Here is an 18,150-nt window from a genome sequence, read left to right on the forward strand (position 1 = left end):
TGAATTTCTACTTCATGCTGTTGTTGCTAGAATTTATTTAGAAGTTGAATCAATTTATTATACCACTGATTAAAGTCACAGAAAATAAATGAGGCATGGCTTGTGGAGTTTGACTGGTGGAGATGTAGACCTCTTTTGGCCAGTTATTTAAACATATATAATCCATACAAAACAAATTTTCAAAAGAATTTAGTGTGTTGTCTGCCATGCAAACTGGGCAATTTTCTGAGTGCTGTGCAAGTGTTTGGGCTCAGTTTGAATGCATCTGAAAGTATTAACACGGGTGAATGAATTGCATCCACTAAGAGCACGGGGATTTTTATCTGTGTCAGGTCATGGTTGTGGTCCCCACAGGACTGGGATTTATTCCTATACTTTATTTACATACTGTGTCTAATTAGATACATTTTGTGAAATCTGTTTTCTTACACTGCTGTAATCTTATGCAATGTTATGACTGCAATTATTAGAAATTAATGAGGAATTTTGTAAAGCTGTGAGAATAAACTTTGAGGGCTTGTTTTCAGCTGCATGCAGCACTGCTGCTACACATATGATGCATCTCTCTTGAGTTTAACATTGCCCACATGCAGGAATTAATTTTTCTTTGGGTTCCAGAGGGAGCTGTCCATCCTCCTAAACATATTCCAGAGCATGGCAGACAGCCATGTGATTGCCAGACTCCCAGACGTTCCCCTGGAAGTGTTACCCTGGAGAGAGTTTTGTGAACTCTTGTCTGAGAATGTTGAAACCCTGATCTAGAACTTCCACAAGCTTAACAGGAGGGTGAGTGTCCCCAGGCACCAGCTCCTCTACTGAGCCTGGTGACATTTGTTCACACTGCAGTCTTATTAAAAAGATATTTATTTACCCCAAAAGAATTTGGATGTTAACAAATGAATACCATTAATTGTGGCTCGTCCACTGCTCAGTTTGATGCTGTTGCTGTAGGCATTTAGATCTGACTGGAGTGTGCATCAAATCTCTCAGCTCCACTTTCTGTGCAGGATGTGCTGAAAGACTATCTGATACTAACCACAAGGACCTAATTAAAAGATAATAAATTCATCCTACTGATGAAGAAATTCACAGAATGTAGTCATTCGCAGTCACAAAACCATATTCCAGAAGTAAAATACAGTTTCTCCAGTAATACCATCTTTAAGTTATGTCTTTATGATTCAGGTGTACTATTTGAAAGAATGTCAGTAGGGTGTCTTTTTGTTGAATTACAACTTTTGGATTATTACATTTTTATTCATAGACACAATAGAAATAATTATTATAAAACATGTCAATATTTGTGTGAAGGAGGAGCTAGACACTTTTGGTGATTCTAATGCAAGTGAGTTTACATGGCCTTTCTGCCAGGAAATCCTTGTTTTTTCAGAAAGGAAAAAGCCTCTTTTTAAATAAGTCAGCTGGCTCCAGAGACTAATGCCACTCTTTAGAGTATCATTTTTTGTTCTGGTTTATTTATCTTTTGAAGTAGAGGAGGGAAGGGAAGGAAAGGGAAGGCTGTGAATATTGTTGGCAGTGTTTGTGGGGCTTGTGTCTTATTGTTGCTTGCTTTTTAATTAAGTATTGTTATTGAGGGTGATTGTGAGGTCTCTAGAGCTCTTCTCATGTGCTCAGCAGCTTTTCTGGGACTTTAGACTGTGTTGTATAAAACTTTTTTCCCTACAATTCTGTGTGATCTATGTGAAAGTATTTTGATGATGTTCCTAGTAACAAGGTGCAGGCGTGTCTGTTTGTAGATCATTGTTGGCTTTGCTCATTCCTCTGTTTAGTTTGCATGGGAGGTGCAGAGTTAAACCACAAAAGTGAATCTGTTCATGCTTGTTGAAAACACATCATAAGCTTATGAGCTACTGTCACGGTGTGACTTGGGTTTGCCAATTTGAATATACTTAATTTCTTTTAGAGATGGGATTTAGGAGTAGAGACAAACTAGGCTCAAAACTTAAAAGGGTATGAGAGGAAATTTATTAACAACACACACAAAAAAAAAAAAAAAAAAAAAAAAGAGTTCAGAAAAACATTCCTAGATTGTTCCCTCTTCCCCTTTCCTTCCTTCCACATCCCTTAACAACATAGAGAACACTTCAGTCAGTTATCTACTTAAATAATCGTTTCAGTTCGCTTTAGAGAGAAAAGTTCCTTTTTTGGTTTAGGCTTAGAGGCTTAGGGAGTGTCTTCACCTTCACAATCTTCATCTGCCCAGAACCTACAGATCATGAATTTCCTCTCATTTTCACAGTCCTTCCAGAGCCATGTTATGGGTTACGATGCACTCATGGGGTACGACTTTTAAAGGCTGGCTGCTGAAAATCAAAATTCTCTTCATCTCCTTCTCTGTCAAATATCTCTGTTCATATTCCAGTCCCAAAACAGACAGCTCGATTTCCCCGAGGCAAAAAGTCTTCATCTCAAGCACCCCAAACCTTCCCAAGTATATTTCACAGTTTAAAGGAATTTTGGTGTAGTCAGCGTCCCCTTAGCCCACAAAAAAGCTTTTCAGCTACTTATCAGTTGCATCTTTTCAATCTCTTCCCATCAGGAACTTTATCTTCATTCTGCTGACCTCTGTAGTCTCCATGCTTTATTTCTTCTGAGTAAGGGGAACTCAGGAGATCAAGAATCTTATCCAGGCTTTAAAAAGAGTTAAAATTGTATCCAGATCGTGAAGAAGCCAGGCCAGGCTGTTGCTGGAAAAACTCTGAGCCACGTGCATCATCTGGGGCCTCTCTTCTCAGAACACAACAGGGGCGGAAGGGAGAGCCTTTAGTGACTGCCCCATCCCCCCGCTCGACCAGGTGGAGAGGGGAGCTGAGCCGAGCCGAGCTGAACTGAGCCAAGCCGAACTGAGCCGAGCTGAACCGAGCCAAGCTGAACTGAGCTGAACTGAGCCGAGCTGAGATGAGCTGAGCCGAGCTGAGCTGAGCTGAGCCGAGTTCAGCCGAGCTGAGCCGAGCCGAACTGCGCCAAGCCGAGCCCAGCCGAGTTGAGCCGAGCCCAGCTGAACTGAGCCAAGCCGAGCCCAGCCAATTTGAGCCGAGCCGAGCCAAGCCGAGCTGAACCGAGCCGAGCTGAGCCGAGCTGAACCGAGCCAAGCCGAGCCGAAAGCCGCGCGGGGCCGGGGCCACCAGGGCTGAGGCCGAGCCGGTGCCGGTCCAGGGACTCCCCGCAGAGCCGGTGCCGGGCCGGGGGCCCTGGCCAGAGCCACCTCACCTCCCGGGAGCCGGAAGCCGAAAGAGAGCAAATTGACTTCATCCAATGTGATTTGTGAAAGCGGAATAATTTTTAAATTGGTTTTCCGAGCTGTTCGCTGCTGAATCAGCTCTGGTTGGTCCCCGCAGCTCACAGGGGAAGCCCCCAGAGACTGGGCAGCCCCTCCGTTCCCCGGCGGGACGCCTTCCCTCAGGCAGCTCCAGCCCTCCCCCCTTACATGTGCAACCAGCACAGCCACTTGTAAGGAAATCATTCTCTATGCTACAATTCCCTGGAACTCTTTTCGACTTAATAATAATTGGGAAGGTCTTGGCTTTTAAACAACAACAACAACAACAAAAAACCTCAAAACCACAAACAAGCAGACAAAAAATTAAAGGCTGTTTTTAAAATATTGCTTGCAATCTTTACAAACTTCTAAAGGATACACTTGGAATACTAATATAGTAATGTAAAAAAATTTAATACAATTGTTTAAACCAAAAGTATGAAGTATCTGGACCAGGTTTTCTACAAAGAAGTTGATAAATACCTGCATGGTGGTATAAGGATAGCAAAACTGAAACCAAATAGAATACTTTATTTCAAAATATGTTTCAGTTTTGTTCTGAGAATCAAGTCATTAATCTGCCATGAAAGAGTTTCACTTGGTTTTAATCAAAATAGAAAAAATTACAGTGAAGATGTTATGCTGCAACAGTCTATGCTTAACTTAAAGTGAAAAGGTAAATAATAATTTCTTCTTCAATGCTTGTCACACAGGTGTGTCATCTAGAATATATTTGCAAGCACAAGACTGACACTTTGAACAACCTTCAGCAGAACCAGGAGGATGCTTCAGCAAAAACATCTGAAAAGTTAAAAGCACAACAAGATTGCTGGCAGAAAGAAAAGCAAGATCTTGAACACCAGTACTCAAATCTTCTTGCAGAAGTTCATGAAAGAGCACAGGTATGGCACTGGGAACTTCTTATTTTTTTCTTTAAACATTTGATGGGTTATTTCAGTTTAAACCCCTTAGCAATTAAAGGTCATTTGGGAATTTTAGTATATTTTTAAAGTTTAAAAAAAAAAAAAAAAGCTAACAAACCAACCCATCACTGTACTAATATTAAGATCACATAAAATAATAAATAAATTACTTTGTTGGAACATCCTGAAGAGAATTTGATCTGCAGCCCCAGTTCAGAAGCCTGACTTGGTCTATTTTTGATAGTATTTTGGTAGGGTTTTTTTTTTTTTTTTTCTGAGAATGTTAAAGCTTTAAGATTAAATTTGCTTATTTTAAGAGTTACAGGAGGGAGCAGCTACTTTTTCAGCATGATCATTTGCAGAGATTGTATAGAGAACAGTAATGTGGTGTCACCTGGGTATAAATTTAATTACATATGTACTGACCCTAAGATCACTGGCAGATTTCAACAGTGTTAAGTGACTCTAATGAACTGATATTACAGTCAGAAGTGGTTTAGAAGTGTAAAACTCTCACTGCTTGTTAGACGAGTTATTTGCAAACCCGAATGTTCCCTGTTGTTCCACAACCACCATTTACTGTCTTTACCATCATATTCCTTCACATCTGTTTCAATTCAAAGTGTTGTGAATAAAGAAAATAGATGTCCATTTTTATTCGCGAGTTGCTGCAACTAACTTCATCAGAATAACGCTGTATTTGATGCAGATTTCAGGACTGGAAATCTTTGCATGCTGAAAAATTTAATCTGTCTAATTTCACGGTCCAGCCTTCCTTACTTATTTCCTCTCACTTTACACTGGCTTTCTGCTTGGTAGAGGAACATTCTCTCTGAAACTGGAGGATGTTATAACTATGGTTAAGTCAACTCATAAAACTATATTGTGGTGAGACAGATGGTGTTGGACCTTCTGTGAGCTGTGATGGTATTAGTGGATTATTGTCAGAAATCAGGAGTCCATTTGCAGTTGATCATACGAGTTTGCCTCATTGCTTTTTTTCATACATCTGATTTTAATTCATAATTGTGTACTAGAAGAGATACTTTCATCACTATCATTACAAACAATTTTTGCTCATTTAATGCATCATTTGACTGGCAAAATGAACGATTTTCTTTTAGCTCTTGTCTAGGTAAAAACCACCTACTTATTATTTCTTCCATCTCTGTTTGGTTTGTTTCTGTCACAGGAATGTGAAGAAATAGCACAGAAAAGCAGGCAAGAAATGTATGGGCTTGAACAAATCTGCAAGAAACTGGTCCAGGAGAACAATTGTATGAGGAATGCATTATCACACGGTGCCAAGGAGCGCTCAGCTCTGCTGACAGCCTGTGCTCTGCTGTCAGGGGCCATGTGTCCTCTCCACGGCCAACTGTGTGCTATGTCTTCCCAAAGAGACATTCTCCAGGAACAGGCGAACCTCCAGGGATTAATGAACCAGAAGATCAGGAGCCTCCTTTATGCTCTCCCTACTAACACGGGAAGCAATCAGGACGAAGAAAGGCTGAGGCAGAGAAGAGCCAAAGAGCTGATTTATGTCTTCAGAAGAGCTGTGATTGCAGTTCTGGCCACTACCAGGCTGAGAGTTCTTCCCTTTCTGTCTGGACAGATGGCTCAAGAGGAAGCACTAGAATTCAAGCTTGTGTGGGAGAATCCAAAGGCAGGCATCACGAGTCACATAAGTGAAATGGTTTTAAAGTGTTGTGCCAAATTGCATGGTTAGGGAATAACGAAGAGCAATGTTATTGTTATTGCTGGGGCATAAAGACAACATTAATGATATTTTGACAAATATTATTTATGGATTTAGGTTTGTTATGTTTCTTGACAAATATATTTCACTCTAGGAGGACATTCCTAGTCTATTAAGCATTGCAGGTAAAATGACAATTATACACACAAACGCAACACTATCTGGTATCACTGATATTTGTGTTATGGATTTTAGAACTAGGTGCTACAACATCATCTCTGTGGTAAATATCTTGCATTGTTTCGAAATGATTAACTGTCAATATGTTATGTTTTTTAAAAAGATATTTCCTCTTATTTTAAAATATTTTAAAATAAATTTTAATATTGATTTCCTGCCAAAGCTTACAAAAAATTTCTTTCTGATTCAGGTGAAATATTAGCATAGGTTTTAGAAATTTTCTTTAGAGATTATATCTATTTGTCTCTTTCTTTTTTGCCAGACCAGTTTATGCTTTCCCCTACAAGGATAACTGGTGCCAACATTTTTTTGCAAATCACAAGATTCATCTACTCTTTTACTTTAGAAATAGTTCTGGAAGCGTGCTTAATATGGTCTAAATGGTCCTGATTAATTTGTGGTGTATGTCCTTTTTTATTGGTTAATTTCTGAAAGAACTGGAGATAGCAGTGTACTGTATCTTAGTAATTCAGTTATCCTGCTAGCTGCAATTCTGCTTCACAGGTTTTGAAAAGGAAGGAGTTGACTGTGTTGAAGCACTTGACTGGTTGACTAGCTCTAACCTCTATACTGCAATAATCACTTCCTTCTCTGAACTGTAGCATGTTCTCAGCAAAGCAGGTAATTTTAACAGTATATTTGTTGTGGCAGAAATATATTTAAAAAATGAGTAAGTCAGGGCAGTCAAAAAATTTCAATTTTTATAATTTTATCTAAACTATTTTGGATCATAGCTCTGAAGAGATATTTCTAAATATTATGATAGATACCTTTGACTAGAGGTTACATCCTGAGCCAGTCAATACAAATTTTAGTGGGGCTATTTCCCTGAAGGCATACTTCTATTGCAGAGTGAAATAGTACCCCTCTCTTCTACATTCTCTGAATGATCCCATCTCTGTACTGTTGGAAACGATGAATTTTCTTTAATGGCTCGTAGGATATTTTATCCTTGCAGTATATAGAGCCAGGGATGCAGAAGGCTGCAGAGTGTTTTTGGAGTTTATTTGCAGTGAGAATTGATACAGACTTCCTTGCTTCATCTGCATTGCTGCCAACCCTGGTTCTTCATATTAACATGTCTCCACATTCTAGAGTCTCCACATTTTTGTCACAGAAAAAGGAGCATTAGAAGGGGGGTAATTTGTATGAATAAAGGGAAATAGCAGGACAAAGACTAGGTCATGCATTTTCCAGAAGATTGAACACTAAATTGATAAAGAAGTTTCCATTGAATTAAATGTTTTTAGGTTCAGTTTCAGGCACTTTCTTCTTTGATCATGCTGCTTTCAATAAATTGAACTCATATCCTTAAAAAGCAAAGTTTGAAGTATGTGTCAGATTCAGAATTCTGGTTTCAGAATATTTACAAGTTCCATTCTGTATAAACGAAAAAGGTGGATATTACAAGAAACCAGAACTAACAACCTGCTTGATGTTTCCTTTTCATTGTTGTTTCTTAAAGATGCCAACTCCTGGGTTTCTGGACACTCACCATTCAGTCCAGCCAGGAACTCCTTTGCAAAACTGATGGACAACCTGAGCACGTTGCTGGACACACTTCAAGGGAAACCTTGCGAGTGCAGAGCTTACCTGGAGAAGGACTCCCTGATACAGAGGCTGGCTAGTGGACTCCACAGAGTAAATGCCCAGGCTCTGGAAGCTGGACTGTATGACAGACTGCCCAGCACAGTAAGCAGATTTACGGTCCTCCTTCATGGAAACTTAAGGTTTACAGTATCAGGGAAGCTCCCTTGATAGCACCATAGATTTAGTTTCAGGTCAGGAGTGTATCACAATGAAGTATGACTGTGTGGGCACTCACAGGTTGATTTGTTACACATTAGGGTGTGGATAGGTCTTTTCTTTGATTAACAAAGAATTTTTTGGAGGAGGTTTAGTGTATCCAAGTAAAAGATTTTTCTTCCAAGTTCTATTAGAACTGTATTAGCTTATAAGACCAAATTGGCTTTTAGCTTGATGTGAATGTTAAGGCTGCTGTTTATTACTGTTTTCTATTTTCTTGTGTTTACCATTCTTTCTTTCAGTACAAATAACCTTCTTCCCTTTAACCAAAATCAAAGGATAAACTCTTTCTGTCATAATCTTTTCTAGTAGACTTGAGGTGAAAATAGTACTTCCTTGTAAACAGAGTTTGCAGTCACCTGTAGTAGGCAACAGGTTCCAACTTTTGTCCTTGTGTATGTCTTTTAGAGATAGAGGAAAAAATAAAAGTTTTGACTTAATTTTCCTGGGTCTTAAATATTATTTATTTTATTGCTAAAATAGCAGATTTTATAGCTCATCAACTTCTGTTTGCTGACAGAGAATCATAGCAATCTTGCAGCAAGAAATATCTCAGTTTTCACGGAGGCTTCATAGAGCAGAGTCCCGCTCACTGCACTTGCAGCTTGAAGAATTGAAATCGACATCCAATGAGATGCAAAAAGATGCTAAAAAAAGCCCACAGACTGCAAGAGCAATTCAGTGAACTTCAGCATGTAAGTCTATTTGATTTGGAGACTCTCTTGTTTGAAAGAGGTTCTCCTTTCTACACATTTTTTGATTTGTATTCTTTTGGAAAACAAGCATAACATTGATTAACTTTTAACAGAATTTTCCAGTAAACTTGCCTTTAAATGTCACTACACTGGAAGTCAGATGTATTTAGAAATGCCCCTTTTCCACTGGAGTTTCCTTTGGATTTGTAGAAAGAGATATCCTGTATAAATTACAGTTCGGTCTTCAGCAATCCAGGATCTCCCATTTGTTAGAAATGTTGTGATTTCTTTATCCTAAAAGAAGATTTCACTTCACCAGGCTAAAGTCAGCTGGAATGAGGGTATTCAAAAAGAATGTTCATGAGAAGTTCTTGAAATCACTTTGTGATCCACATTGCCAATAGCCTAGAGTGAAGTTGATTTGGTCTGACGAGTAACTCTGCCCTCTGTCTGCTGGCAGAGCCTCTCTGATGAAAGAGTGGAGCTGAGGAGAAGAGACCAAGCTCTAAATGACCAGAAGAAACTCCTGAAAGACATGGAGCAGGACCGGCAGCAGCTGTGGGAGGCTCTCCAGGAGGCAGAACACGCCCTCCAACAGGCAGCAAAGTGAGCCCTGGGGTCAGGGGGATGTCCCTTAAAATGAACAAAAATTTCAATTCCTACTTCATAGGCATAACACATGGCCAGTGTTAGACTAGAGGAGAAAACTACATCTATCTCTTTTGTTTGAAATTCAGGGATAGTCTTCTAAAAACAAAAGTGTTAGTTCAAAACACTAGGTCATGCATTTTGTGCAGTTATCCCATAATAGTGCTCAAAATTCTGGTTTCTGAAATAATGTGCTATCTTGCTGATCTGATACATCTCTTTGTTAGATGCTTAAAGTTCCGTTTATTTAAGAAATGATTGCTTCCTGTGTTTCCATGCCATCTTTTAATAGACAGATACAATTGATTGATAGTAAATACAAAAGATCAGCTAGAGCGCAGGTTTTAGCTGCCAAAAAGACTGAAATCATTTTGGACCTAGCCTTTCCTGTGGGACAAGATGGATCTTCCAGCTGATTTCAGGGAGTTTTGTAGCATTTACATCATAACCTGGAGTGGAAAGAAAGTCTCAAGCACTGCTCTTGAAAAGATGGGTAGTCAAAGGAACCTCCTTGATTTATTACTGACCTATTCTTACAGACATATGGTCAGATAAAAAGATAAATCTTTGCAGACTTTGTTTTGTTATACTTATCATAATATGAAATATGTATTATGAATATTACTGTTTGATGGCTAGGATCTAAAAAAAAATTTAGTTAATTAAAATTTCTCATTGTGCCTGGGGTTATTTGACCTTTGAAAAACAACATCTGAGAAGCTTTAATGGTTTTATGCCCCAGGGAAATAATGCAATTCATATAGGCCTCAATGAACTGTTTAATCAACTAATTAAAATGACAAATGTTATTTGGTATTGTTTGATCAAAGCAAGAGTCACCTGCAGAAGGATACATTCTAGAAAGCTTGCCCTTTTCATCCTCCCTCAATCTATTTTGAACATTTTAGTAAAGATCATTCCTTGTGGCCATACATTTATCCAGAAAAAGGTTATTTTAATGTGAAGTGGCTTTAAAATTGGCATTTTTTTCCTGTGTATAGCAGCTAACTATCAACAAAGAAAACTACCCTTCCCTTCATCGTTCTAGCAACTCTTCACAACAAATAGGGGGTTTTTCTCCCTTTGGAAGATATAAGCAAAGCAGATTAAAGAAACAGAATCTGCCAGTGTTTTTCAATACAAGAATATTATACCATCCTACTAGAGACTTTTTATGACCTCTATATCCAAGCCATGATGGTTGTTCATTGATAGGCCTATAGTTACATCTATTTTAATTGCCTCTGTTTGACAGAAGCATCCTTCATATGGAAATGTACCAAAGAGTAGTACATGAACTTTTTTTAGGTTTGCATTGGAGATACAAAAAAGAGAGAAAATCCTAACAGTTGGAGTTATCAACAATTATTTTACAAGACATGATGGCCATAAAGTAGCAGAAGATTAATTTTTCCATTGGTTGAGCTTCAGTTCTATAAGGTTACTCCATTGTTTTTGTTTTATTTGTTTTCTTTTATAATAGAGGCAATGAGTTGATCATTAATCATATGAAAGCTGTGGATGCCACCCTGAATGCGGTAAGAATTTGAAGTGTTCCCTCTGATTTGTTTTACCACACATGCCAAAGCCTTAGAACTGCTTATTCTTAGGGGAGAAGTTGTTGCGAAGCAACTTCCTTTGCTTAGAGTTGAAGTTCCCCCACTAACCGATTCCATTTAAAAAAAACCACAGTGAGATAAAATGCAAGTCTGTAGTACACAAACAACTTTTTCTAAATGTAGGAGTTTTGACAAAATTATTTCCTTCTCTCACTGAGCACTGTTTCTAGTTTCAAGTGAAGATGAATGAAACACACAAAAAATTGGCAATTGTTGTGGATTTAGCCCTCTCCTGAGAAATGAGGTCACACAGTTGGTGGCCATAAAACAGTTGTCCTTGTGTCTGCTACTTTAACTTTGGAAGCATCATAGACAGGAAAAGAAAAGGCAGGAAATCTGTGGTCAGAAACTTCCATGGTATTTTTTAAAGCATATTTTAAATTACATAATAATGTCAAGTTTTATCTCTGACTTGCATAATTGTGCCCTGCTATAGGACTGTTTGAAGGTCCAACAAAGCCTTATATATTAACTATTTAGGAGAAAGGACTATTTTCAACTATAGCTCTAGTGGCAGATACTTTTATAATCTAGAGCAGCACAAAGCAAAATGCTGTCCTACATCAGAGTGTCAGTTTCCCTTCCTACAACTTTAAGTCATAGCAACATGGGAAACTCCGTTTCTGCATTCACCACAACTGTTGTTAATTTAGTTTTCAGATATCAAGTCTCTTTCCTTTATGTTCTCCTGGTTTGTAGGACAGATGTCTGCCAATAAAGGCAGAAGCTTCTCTTTGAAATGGAGAATGTCAACCCCCTCCCTCCAAATTATTATAATTTTGAAATTCAGGGGCTCTCAGGCATAGATATGGGAATTAGGAATAACAGTTCTTCACTAGGAAAATTAAAATAGAAATACAGTATTACGAAGAACAATCCCAAAAAGAGTCAGAATACAACCTGACACCCCATCAGTCAGTCAGGGTGGTGGCAGCAGTCCCATTCAATGGTGGCTGCAGTCCCCCTGCAGTGACAGATGTGGTTCAGCTGAGGCAGTGCTCCTGTAGAAGGTGCAGTTTTCCTCTGAAGGTGCAGGGATGATGTGGAAAGGTCCAGCTTTCCTCAGGAATCCAGTGGAAAGCAGGTAATTTGCTGTCCAAAATCTCAGTTTTTATGTGGGTAGGAAAGGCTTGGCTCCTGCCCTGGCTGGAGCATCTCCCAGTGGGATGATGGAATTTTATCAGTCACACAGTGGGACTCAATGGGCCAGTAGCAGATGATATCTTCCTGGAGGGAGGATGGGTTGTGGAAAAGATAAAGATCATTGCCCCACCTTGTCTTAAAGATGGCCCATGAGCAGATGGAATGTGCCACAGGGATAAGGAATCACTGCACCACCCGGCTTCAACGGATGGTGATAGAATACACATTTCTGGCCACATCAACCCAACACAGATGTTCATAGAAAGTGACAGAACCTAAACTGTGTGTTTCACCTGCAGCAGGCTCTGCTGATAGAAAATTTTTTTTGTACCACCACCATCTTCACTATGGCTTCTTTCAAACTTTGGAAGTGGATGTCATGCAGCAAGTACTGTGTTTTTACAGTACATACATGCCATATCCTTGGCCTTTCTCTTTTCAGACCTGGGCAAGGTTGTTGTTTTGTTGTTGTTGTTTTGGTTTTGTGGGGTTTTTGGTAGCATTCTCTCCTAGCACTGTGCATTAGAGATTTATTTGCAATGAAAATTTAATCATGCTTTATTCATGGCTGTTAGGGTCAGCAATCAAAGTAAGTCCACTCAATGGGCTCAAGGAGATCCAGTTCATCCCAACTGGTGTGTCTGAAGGAGAATTACTGTTAAAGCTGCGTCTGTTTTTTCCCTTTAGGTCAAAGACCAGGCTGTGGCATCAGGTGCTGCAGCAGCCACGCTGCTCCCCAGCCTGCAGCTTGAGAGCCTTTCAGAGGAAGCAATGGAGGGCAGACCAGAGGCTGCAGCATTCCAGGTCAGACTCTAAAACCATCCTGTTTAATTGGGTTTTTAAAATTTAATTTTTATATCTGAGATACAACAGGCAGATAGACTGCTCTGATCATGTGGAGAGCAAAAAGCTTCAAAACTATTGTTATCAAGAGTTGCAAGACAATTTCCTTGCATAGTCTTGCACGTGGTATTTCAGAGATGATGGCAACTTTCAATTTTGTAATTATTTTCAGCATTAAATAACAGATGGGAATGCAAACATAGACAAAAATATATATACCTGAAAATTAATACCCCTGTATCCCCCTCCCTTTTTTTCCCATTAATCTACACAAGACTAATTAAAAAACCCCAAAAAACAAAACCAAGACCAAGTAAGAGCTCCACAAACAAACAAAACCAAACAAACAAAAAATGCAAGCTTTTCCTGCTCCTTCTTGGCCAGTATTAGATTTTTTTCAATCCAGAGTGCTCAAATTAACTGTGAGGTTTTGAGCATTCCTCATTTAAAAGAAACCGCTATTTAGAATGTTCAAATACAGAAGCTATTTTGCTCATGTAGGTTTAAAGACTTGCACATTTCAAAATACCAATTTTGTTACGATAAAATCATGAGTGGAAAAAAAGATAAATGTACTGCAAATGTGCCGTATTTTCAGCTCTGAACACAGATCTGGTGCAATGTCGATTATTAAGGTTGATATCTTCTGCAGAAACTATCCCTTAGTCTTTATAGTTGTGCAGAATGCATCAGTGCTAAAGCAGATTTTTTCCCAATGTGAGAACAAAAGGCAGAGTGAGTACATATTTCATTGTGCTTCTCTGTCTGAATTATAGAGAGAGAGCAGGTAATAAAGTAAAGTGCAAGGAACTTAGACAAGGGAAGTATTGCATGCAGTGTGTACATTTTCTGCAGTAATTCCTACCAATTTATTGTAGATTTTCTGTTCTAATGCAATATATAATTGCAGAATCAGGGTCACAAAATCAAACATTCAAGAAAGGTAGATTCTAAGCTGGAAATTTCTCACAGTTGCCCTTTTGCATGCATACATGCATTTCAATATGACAAAGATATATATTATGTGTGCATTATTGTGTTGTCACACTAACCTATGGAAATATGTAATGCCTTGAGATTCCCATGAAGCTCAATTAGCACAGATGAACTTTTCTGTCAAAGGGTAGAATTACAACTGCTTCCTCAGTTCAGTGATGATCCATTTTAAAGCTGCACAAAAGGCCCCACGGATGGAATCTTTTCACAGAAGGCATTGTGACAATCACCACCTTTTAAATGCTATTTTTCTAATTTGGTAGTGGATGCTGGTTTGTTTTTTTTTTTTCCCCATTCCGACTCCCTTTCTTATTGACCTCACACTGATTGCAGAAGCACCTGCAGTCTGTTCCTCATTTCTTTCTTGAAGAAAATCAGAACACAAAATGTTGCATTTCATATTTGCTCAAAGTGCATGTTGTATGACTAACATAGTCCAGTGCGTGCTGGGGAGATCCCTGGTGGGGCAGAATTGTAAAGTTCTTGTTCACCTGGCAGCTTCAGATACTCTTGGCAACAGAACATACATAAACAGCACCAATGGCTCACAGTCTGTGGAACTGTGAACTTCTTTTCTCCTTCTCTTTTCCTCTTTTTCCCTTTCCCCATCTCTCTTTTCCCCTTTTCCCTCTCTCTCTCCCCTGTCCTCATGTCTAGTTTCTGTTTGATTGTTTTCCAAGCACATTATCGAGGTTTTACTATAAAATTGGCATTTTATAGCCAGAGATCACCTAATGGATTTTAATTTTACTCTATGCCAAACTGTATTAAGGGCAATCGTGCAATCTCGAGTGAGGTAAGCAGATGGGAATCGCTTTAGGGACGCTTGTCATTGAAAGCTGTGGAGCTGTTTGCAGGCACATCCTCTAGGGCTGCCTTAGTCTGTGGCTGGCACATTTCAATTAAAGGCCTTAAAATCTGCAAGAATCGTCTTTTAGGACTAGAACCACAGCACCAAGAGATTTTGGAGATTCTTGCTGATGAGAAAATATGTGATACGAGTTAATTTGCCACTGCTGTTTCCTAGACACCACAAGAAAATAACCTGATTGATTTCAGCTGTGTTAACATCTATTCTGAAGAGCAGCAGTGTGAAACCAAGGAAAGGAAAACTGCAAAACATCCTTGTAAATCCCTGTTTGTGGTACTAAGCCAATTTTTGTCTATACCAAATACTTACATTCAAAAGACCAATTTCATACTATCTGAAGGGAAAAATTACAAATAAAATAATAAATAAAATGTGATTAACCACTGTAAAGAAGACCAATAATTTCAACAGTTAGTTGAGACTACTTAGGGTAGATACAAAGTTACCAGTACTGCCAAATCATTTGTGCTCCCTTGTCCTGCTAACTTTATCATCAGTCTAATCACTAGAATAAAATGGGGACATTCTTCCATTACATACATGGAAACAGATACATTTTTCCACTTATAGTGCAATCAGATTATTTGTTTTCAGAAGTTTGTAGGTTTACAATGTTTCTTTTGTTACTGCTGAGTTAATTTTTTTAACGTGGGTGGAAGGATTTGTAAATTGACTTGTGGAAGTGTGAACATTATCCTGAAACTGTGTGGTCATTTTTTGTGACCAGAAATTGAACCTGCACTTAGTCTTGTATTGAAATAAAATGAAAAAAATTGTGTCAGGTGCTCAACGCTGTACTGCATTGAAAACATCTCATTAAAGCATCATCTCACTAGGGTGTTGATTTATTCCCTTTTCCTCAAGGATATTAACATTCAAGGTTTTAGAAGAAATATAAAATCCAGTGTTAGACCTTTTAAGTCCTGGCTCTGAAATTCTGCCTGGCTTACAATCTGTATTTGATTTCTCTGCAAAAAAATGGTGTCTTTTGTAACAAATTTGAGTGTGTGCTATTTGGCATTTAAGTGAAGCTTCCCTGGCACTAATGATTACTTTTACTTTTACTTAAAGCACGTCCTTCCAAATTTTATGGATCTCTACTCACTGGCAACTGCCAGAATTGAAGCATTAACAATAGCAGGAGAATCTTTGCGGGCTCATTTAAAACCTGAAGCAGCTGTTCTGCCTCGTGCTGCTACTCCTCATGGTAAGTCTGCTTTTCATGCAATTTTAGTCATTTGGATGTGGGTTGCTAGCCAGCATCTCCCTTCATGCTGCACAGCTTCTGCAAATGCAACAATATTTAATTTTAAGCCTAATGGAAACATAAAGTAGTGCAAACAGAAACATTCTGAGAGTTTTCTTAGAAGAGGATGGTGAAAGTTAACACAGGGATTAAAATAACTACTGGGTTGTTTTTTTTTTTTTTCCTATTGGCCCCTATTTGCTTGGATGCTTTTGGTTTTAGTTTGAATTTCGTTGGTTAGTTAGTTGGTTGGTTGGTTGGATGTTTTGGGGAGTGGTGGTGGCAGGATTTGAGTGGAGGGGAGGGTTGTTGGTTGGTTGGTTTTAATTGCTTCTTTTAATTTCTCTTTCCTTTTTCAGGTTTGTGGGAGTTTTCCTAAGTGGATGAAGTTATATCCATCTTAGTGTTACTTCCCAGGAAGATCTGTATTAATAAACCAAAGAAAACTAAAATCAGAACCTTCTGGGAGAATAACGGCTTCTTCCATGCCAGTATTAATGTATTAAAAGTATTTTCTGGCCTAGTTAGCCTGAAAAAGTAATTTCGTCAGGCACAAAAGGAATACATAGAGAGAAAAGCAATGGTCTGCTCTGACTACAGACAAAAATGATTCCTATCTATGACTACTGAACAAAATTACAAGCTGAAAGCGTTCCACTAGAAACCTTAAGTGGTTGCTAGCTGCTGTTCCAGTAAGAGTTTTCCTTTTTATTTGTCTTCCATAAAAAAATATATGTTATACATGACAAAAATTGAGGACAAGATTCCATTCATGACCAAGATTTCTAGTAATGGAAACACTATTTAATGGTGTGCTCAAAATTAATGTTATGTTACCGAAAGGTTAAAAAAAAAGGATTGTCTCACTGTCATTCATAGAACTGCTTGTTTAAATTGCTTTACTCAAAGGTTTTTCAAACAACAGGACTTTCCTGAGCAGGTAATAAAAATGTTCTTTTTTGGAAGAGTTGTATTAATGGCTCCCTTATGAAATTAAATATTTATTGCCTTGGTTGGCTTTGTGTTTTTCCCAGAGCTTTTTGCATGTGATCCTGTTTATTCCATTGAGGCAGCTTTGAGTTTGCTTCCCAAAATGAAAACGCAGAAGAATGTAGCAGAAATTAAGTATAGACAACATTTCATATATTGCTGTTGGTCCTTGCTCTACCCATGCTAAAACTGTGTGAAAATGTCAGTGTGTTCTCTTCCTTTCATTTTTCCTTCCTGCTTTCCTGACATATATAGTATTTTTTCATATTTATGCCACATTTATGCTCCCTGAATAGGTTATTTCCATTCTAATGTGAGAATCTTCTATTGATTTCTGACTGTACTGACACAGTGCTTGACATACTTTGTGCTCATGGCATTTCAGATACAGCTTTCTATTATCTTAATAAAAGTTTCTAAGTTGCTGGTATTTACTAAAAGGATGGAGAATTGAATTTCTACTTCATGCTGTTGTTGCTAGAATTTATTTAGAAGTTGAATCAATTTATTATACCACTGATTAAAATCACTGTAAATAAATGAGGCATGGCTTGTGGAGTTTGATGGAGCTGTAGGCCAGCTATATAACCATACATACAGAAAATCACAGAATTGCTGGCTTGGAAGAGCCCTTCAAGATCATCAAGTCCAACCCATGCCCTAACACCTCAACTAAACCATGGCACCAAGTGCCACATCATTCTTTTTTTAAATACATCCAGGGATGTACCTGGGCAGACAATTCCAGTGTTTATCACCCTTTCCTTAAAAAGCATTTTCCTGAAATCCAGTCTACATCTCCCTTGGTGCAGCTTAAGTCTGTGTCCTCTCATTGTGTCCACTGGTGCCTGGAGAAAGAGATCAACTCCCACCTGACCACAACCACCTTTCAGGAAGTTGTAGAGAGGAATAAGGTCACCCCTGAGTCTCCTTTTCTCCAGGATAAACACCCCCTGCTCCCTCAGCCCTTCCTCACAGGGTTTGTGCTCCAAGCCCCTCACCAGCCTCGTTGCCTCCTCTGGATGCGCTCAAGTGTCTCAACATCCTCCCTGAACTGAGGGGCCAGAACTGGGCACAACACTCCTGATGCAGCCTCACCAGTGCCAAGTACAGGGGAAGAATGAACTCCCTGCTCCTGCTGGCCACACCATTCC

The 18,150-nt window shown here is 38.8% G+C and overlaps 1 protein-coding gene and 1 long non-coding RNA gene across 2 annotated transcripts; both read left to right on the forward strand.

The window, feature by feature from the left end:
* Positions 1-214: 214 nt before the first annotated feature.
* On the forward strand, positions 215-5,790 carry LOC306816122. The gene is made up of 3 exons (XR_013777578.1): positions 215-786; positions 3,994-4,182; positions 5,396-5,790. It is a non-coding gene; the product is annotated as an uncharacterized lncRNA (long non-coding RNA).
* Positions 5,791-6,348: 558 nt separating this feature from the next.
* LOC306816121 (uncharacterized protein) lies at positions 6,349-16,095 on the forward strand (the record flags this gene model as incomplete). The annotated part of the gene is made up of 7 exons (XM_079332608.1): positions 6,349-6,760; positions 7,605-7,831; positions 8,466-8,640; positions 9,101-9,246; positions 10,772-10,826; positions 12,738-12,854; positions 15,832-16,095. Exons 3-7 carry the CDS (start codon positions 8,575-8,577, stop codon positions 16,093-16,095), a joined length of 648 nt encoding a protein of 215 aa, XP_079188734.1. The 5' UTR covers positions 6,349-6,760; positions 7,605-7,831; positions 8,466-8,574.
* Between the last annotated feature and the right edge of the window lie 2,055 nt (positions 16,096-18,150).

This window comes from Erithacus rubecula, assembly GCF_903797595.1.
Source record: "Erithacus rubecula genome assembly, contig: scaffold_372_arrow_ctg1, whole genome shotgun sequence".
NCBI lineage: Eukaryota > Metazoa > Chordata > Aves > Passeriformes > Muscicapidae > Erithacus > Erithacus rubecula.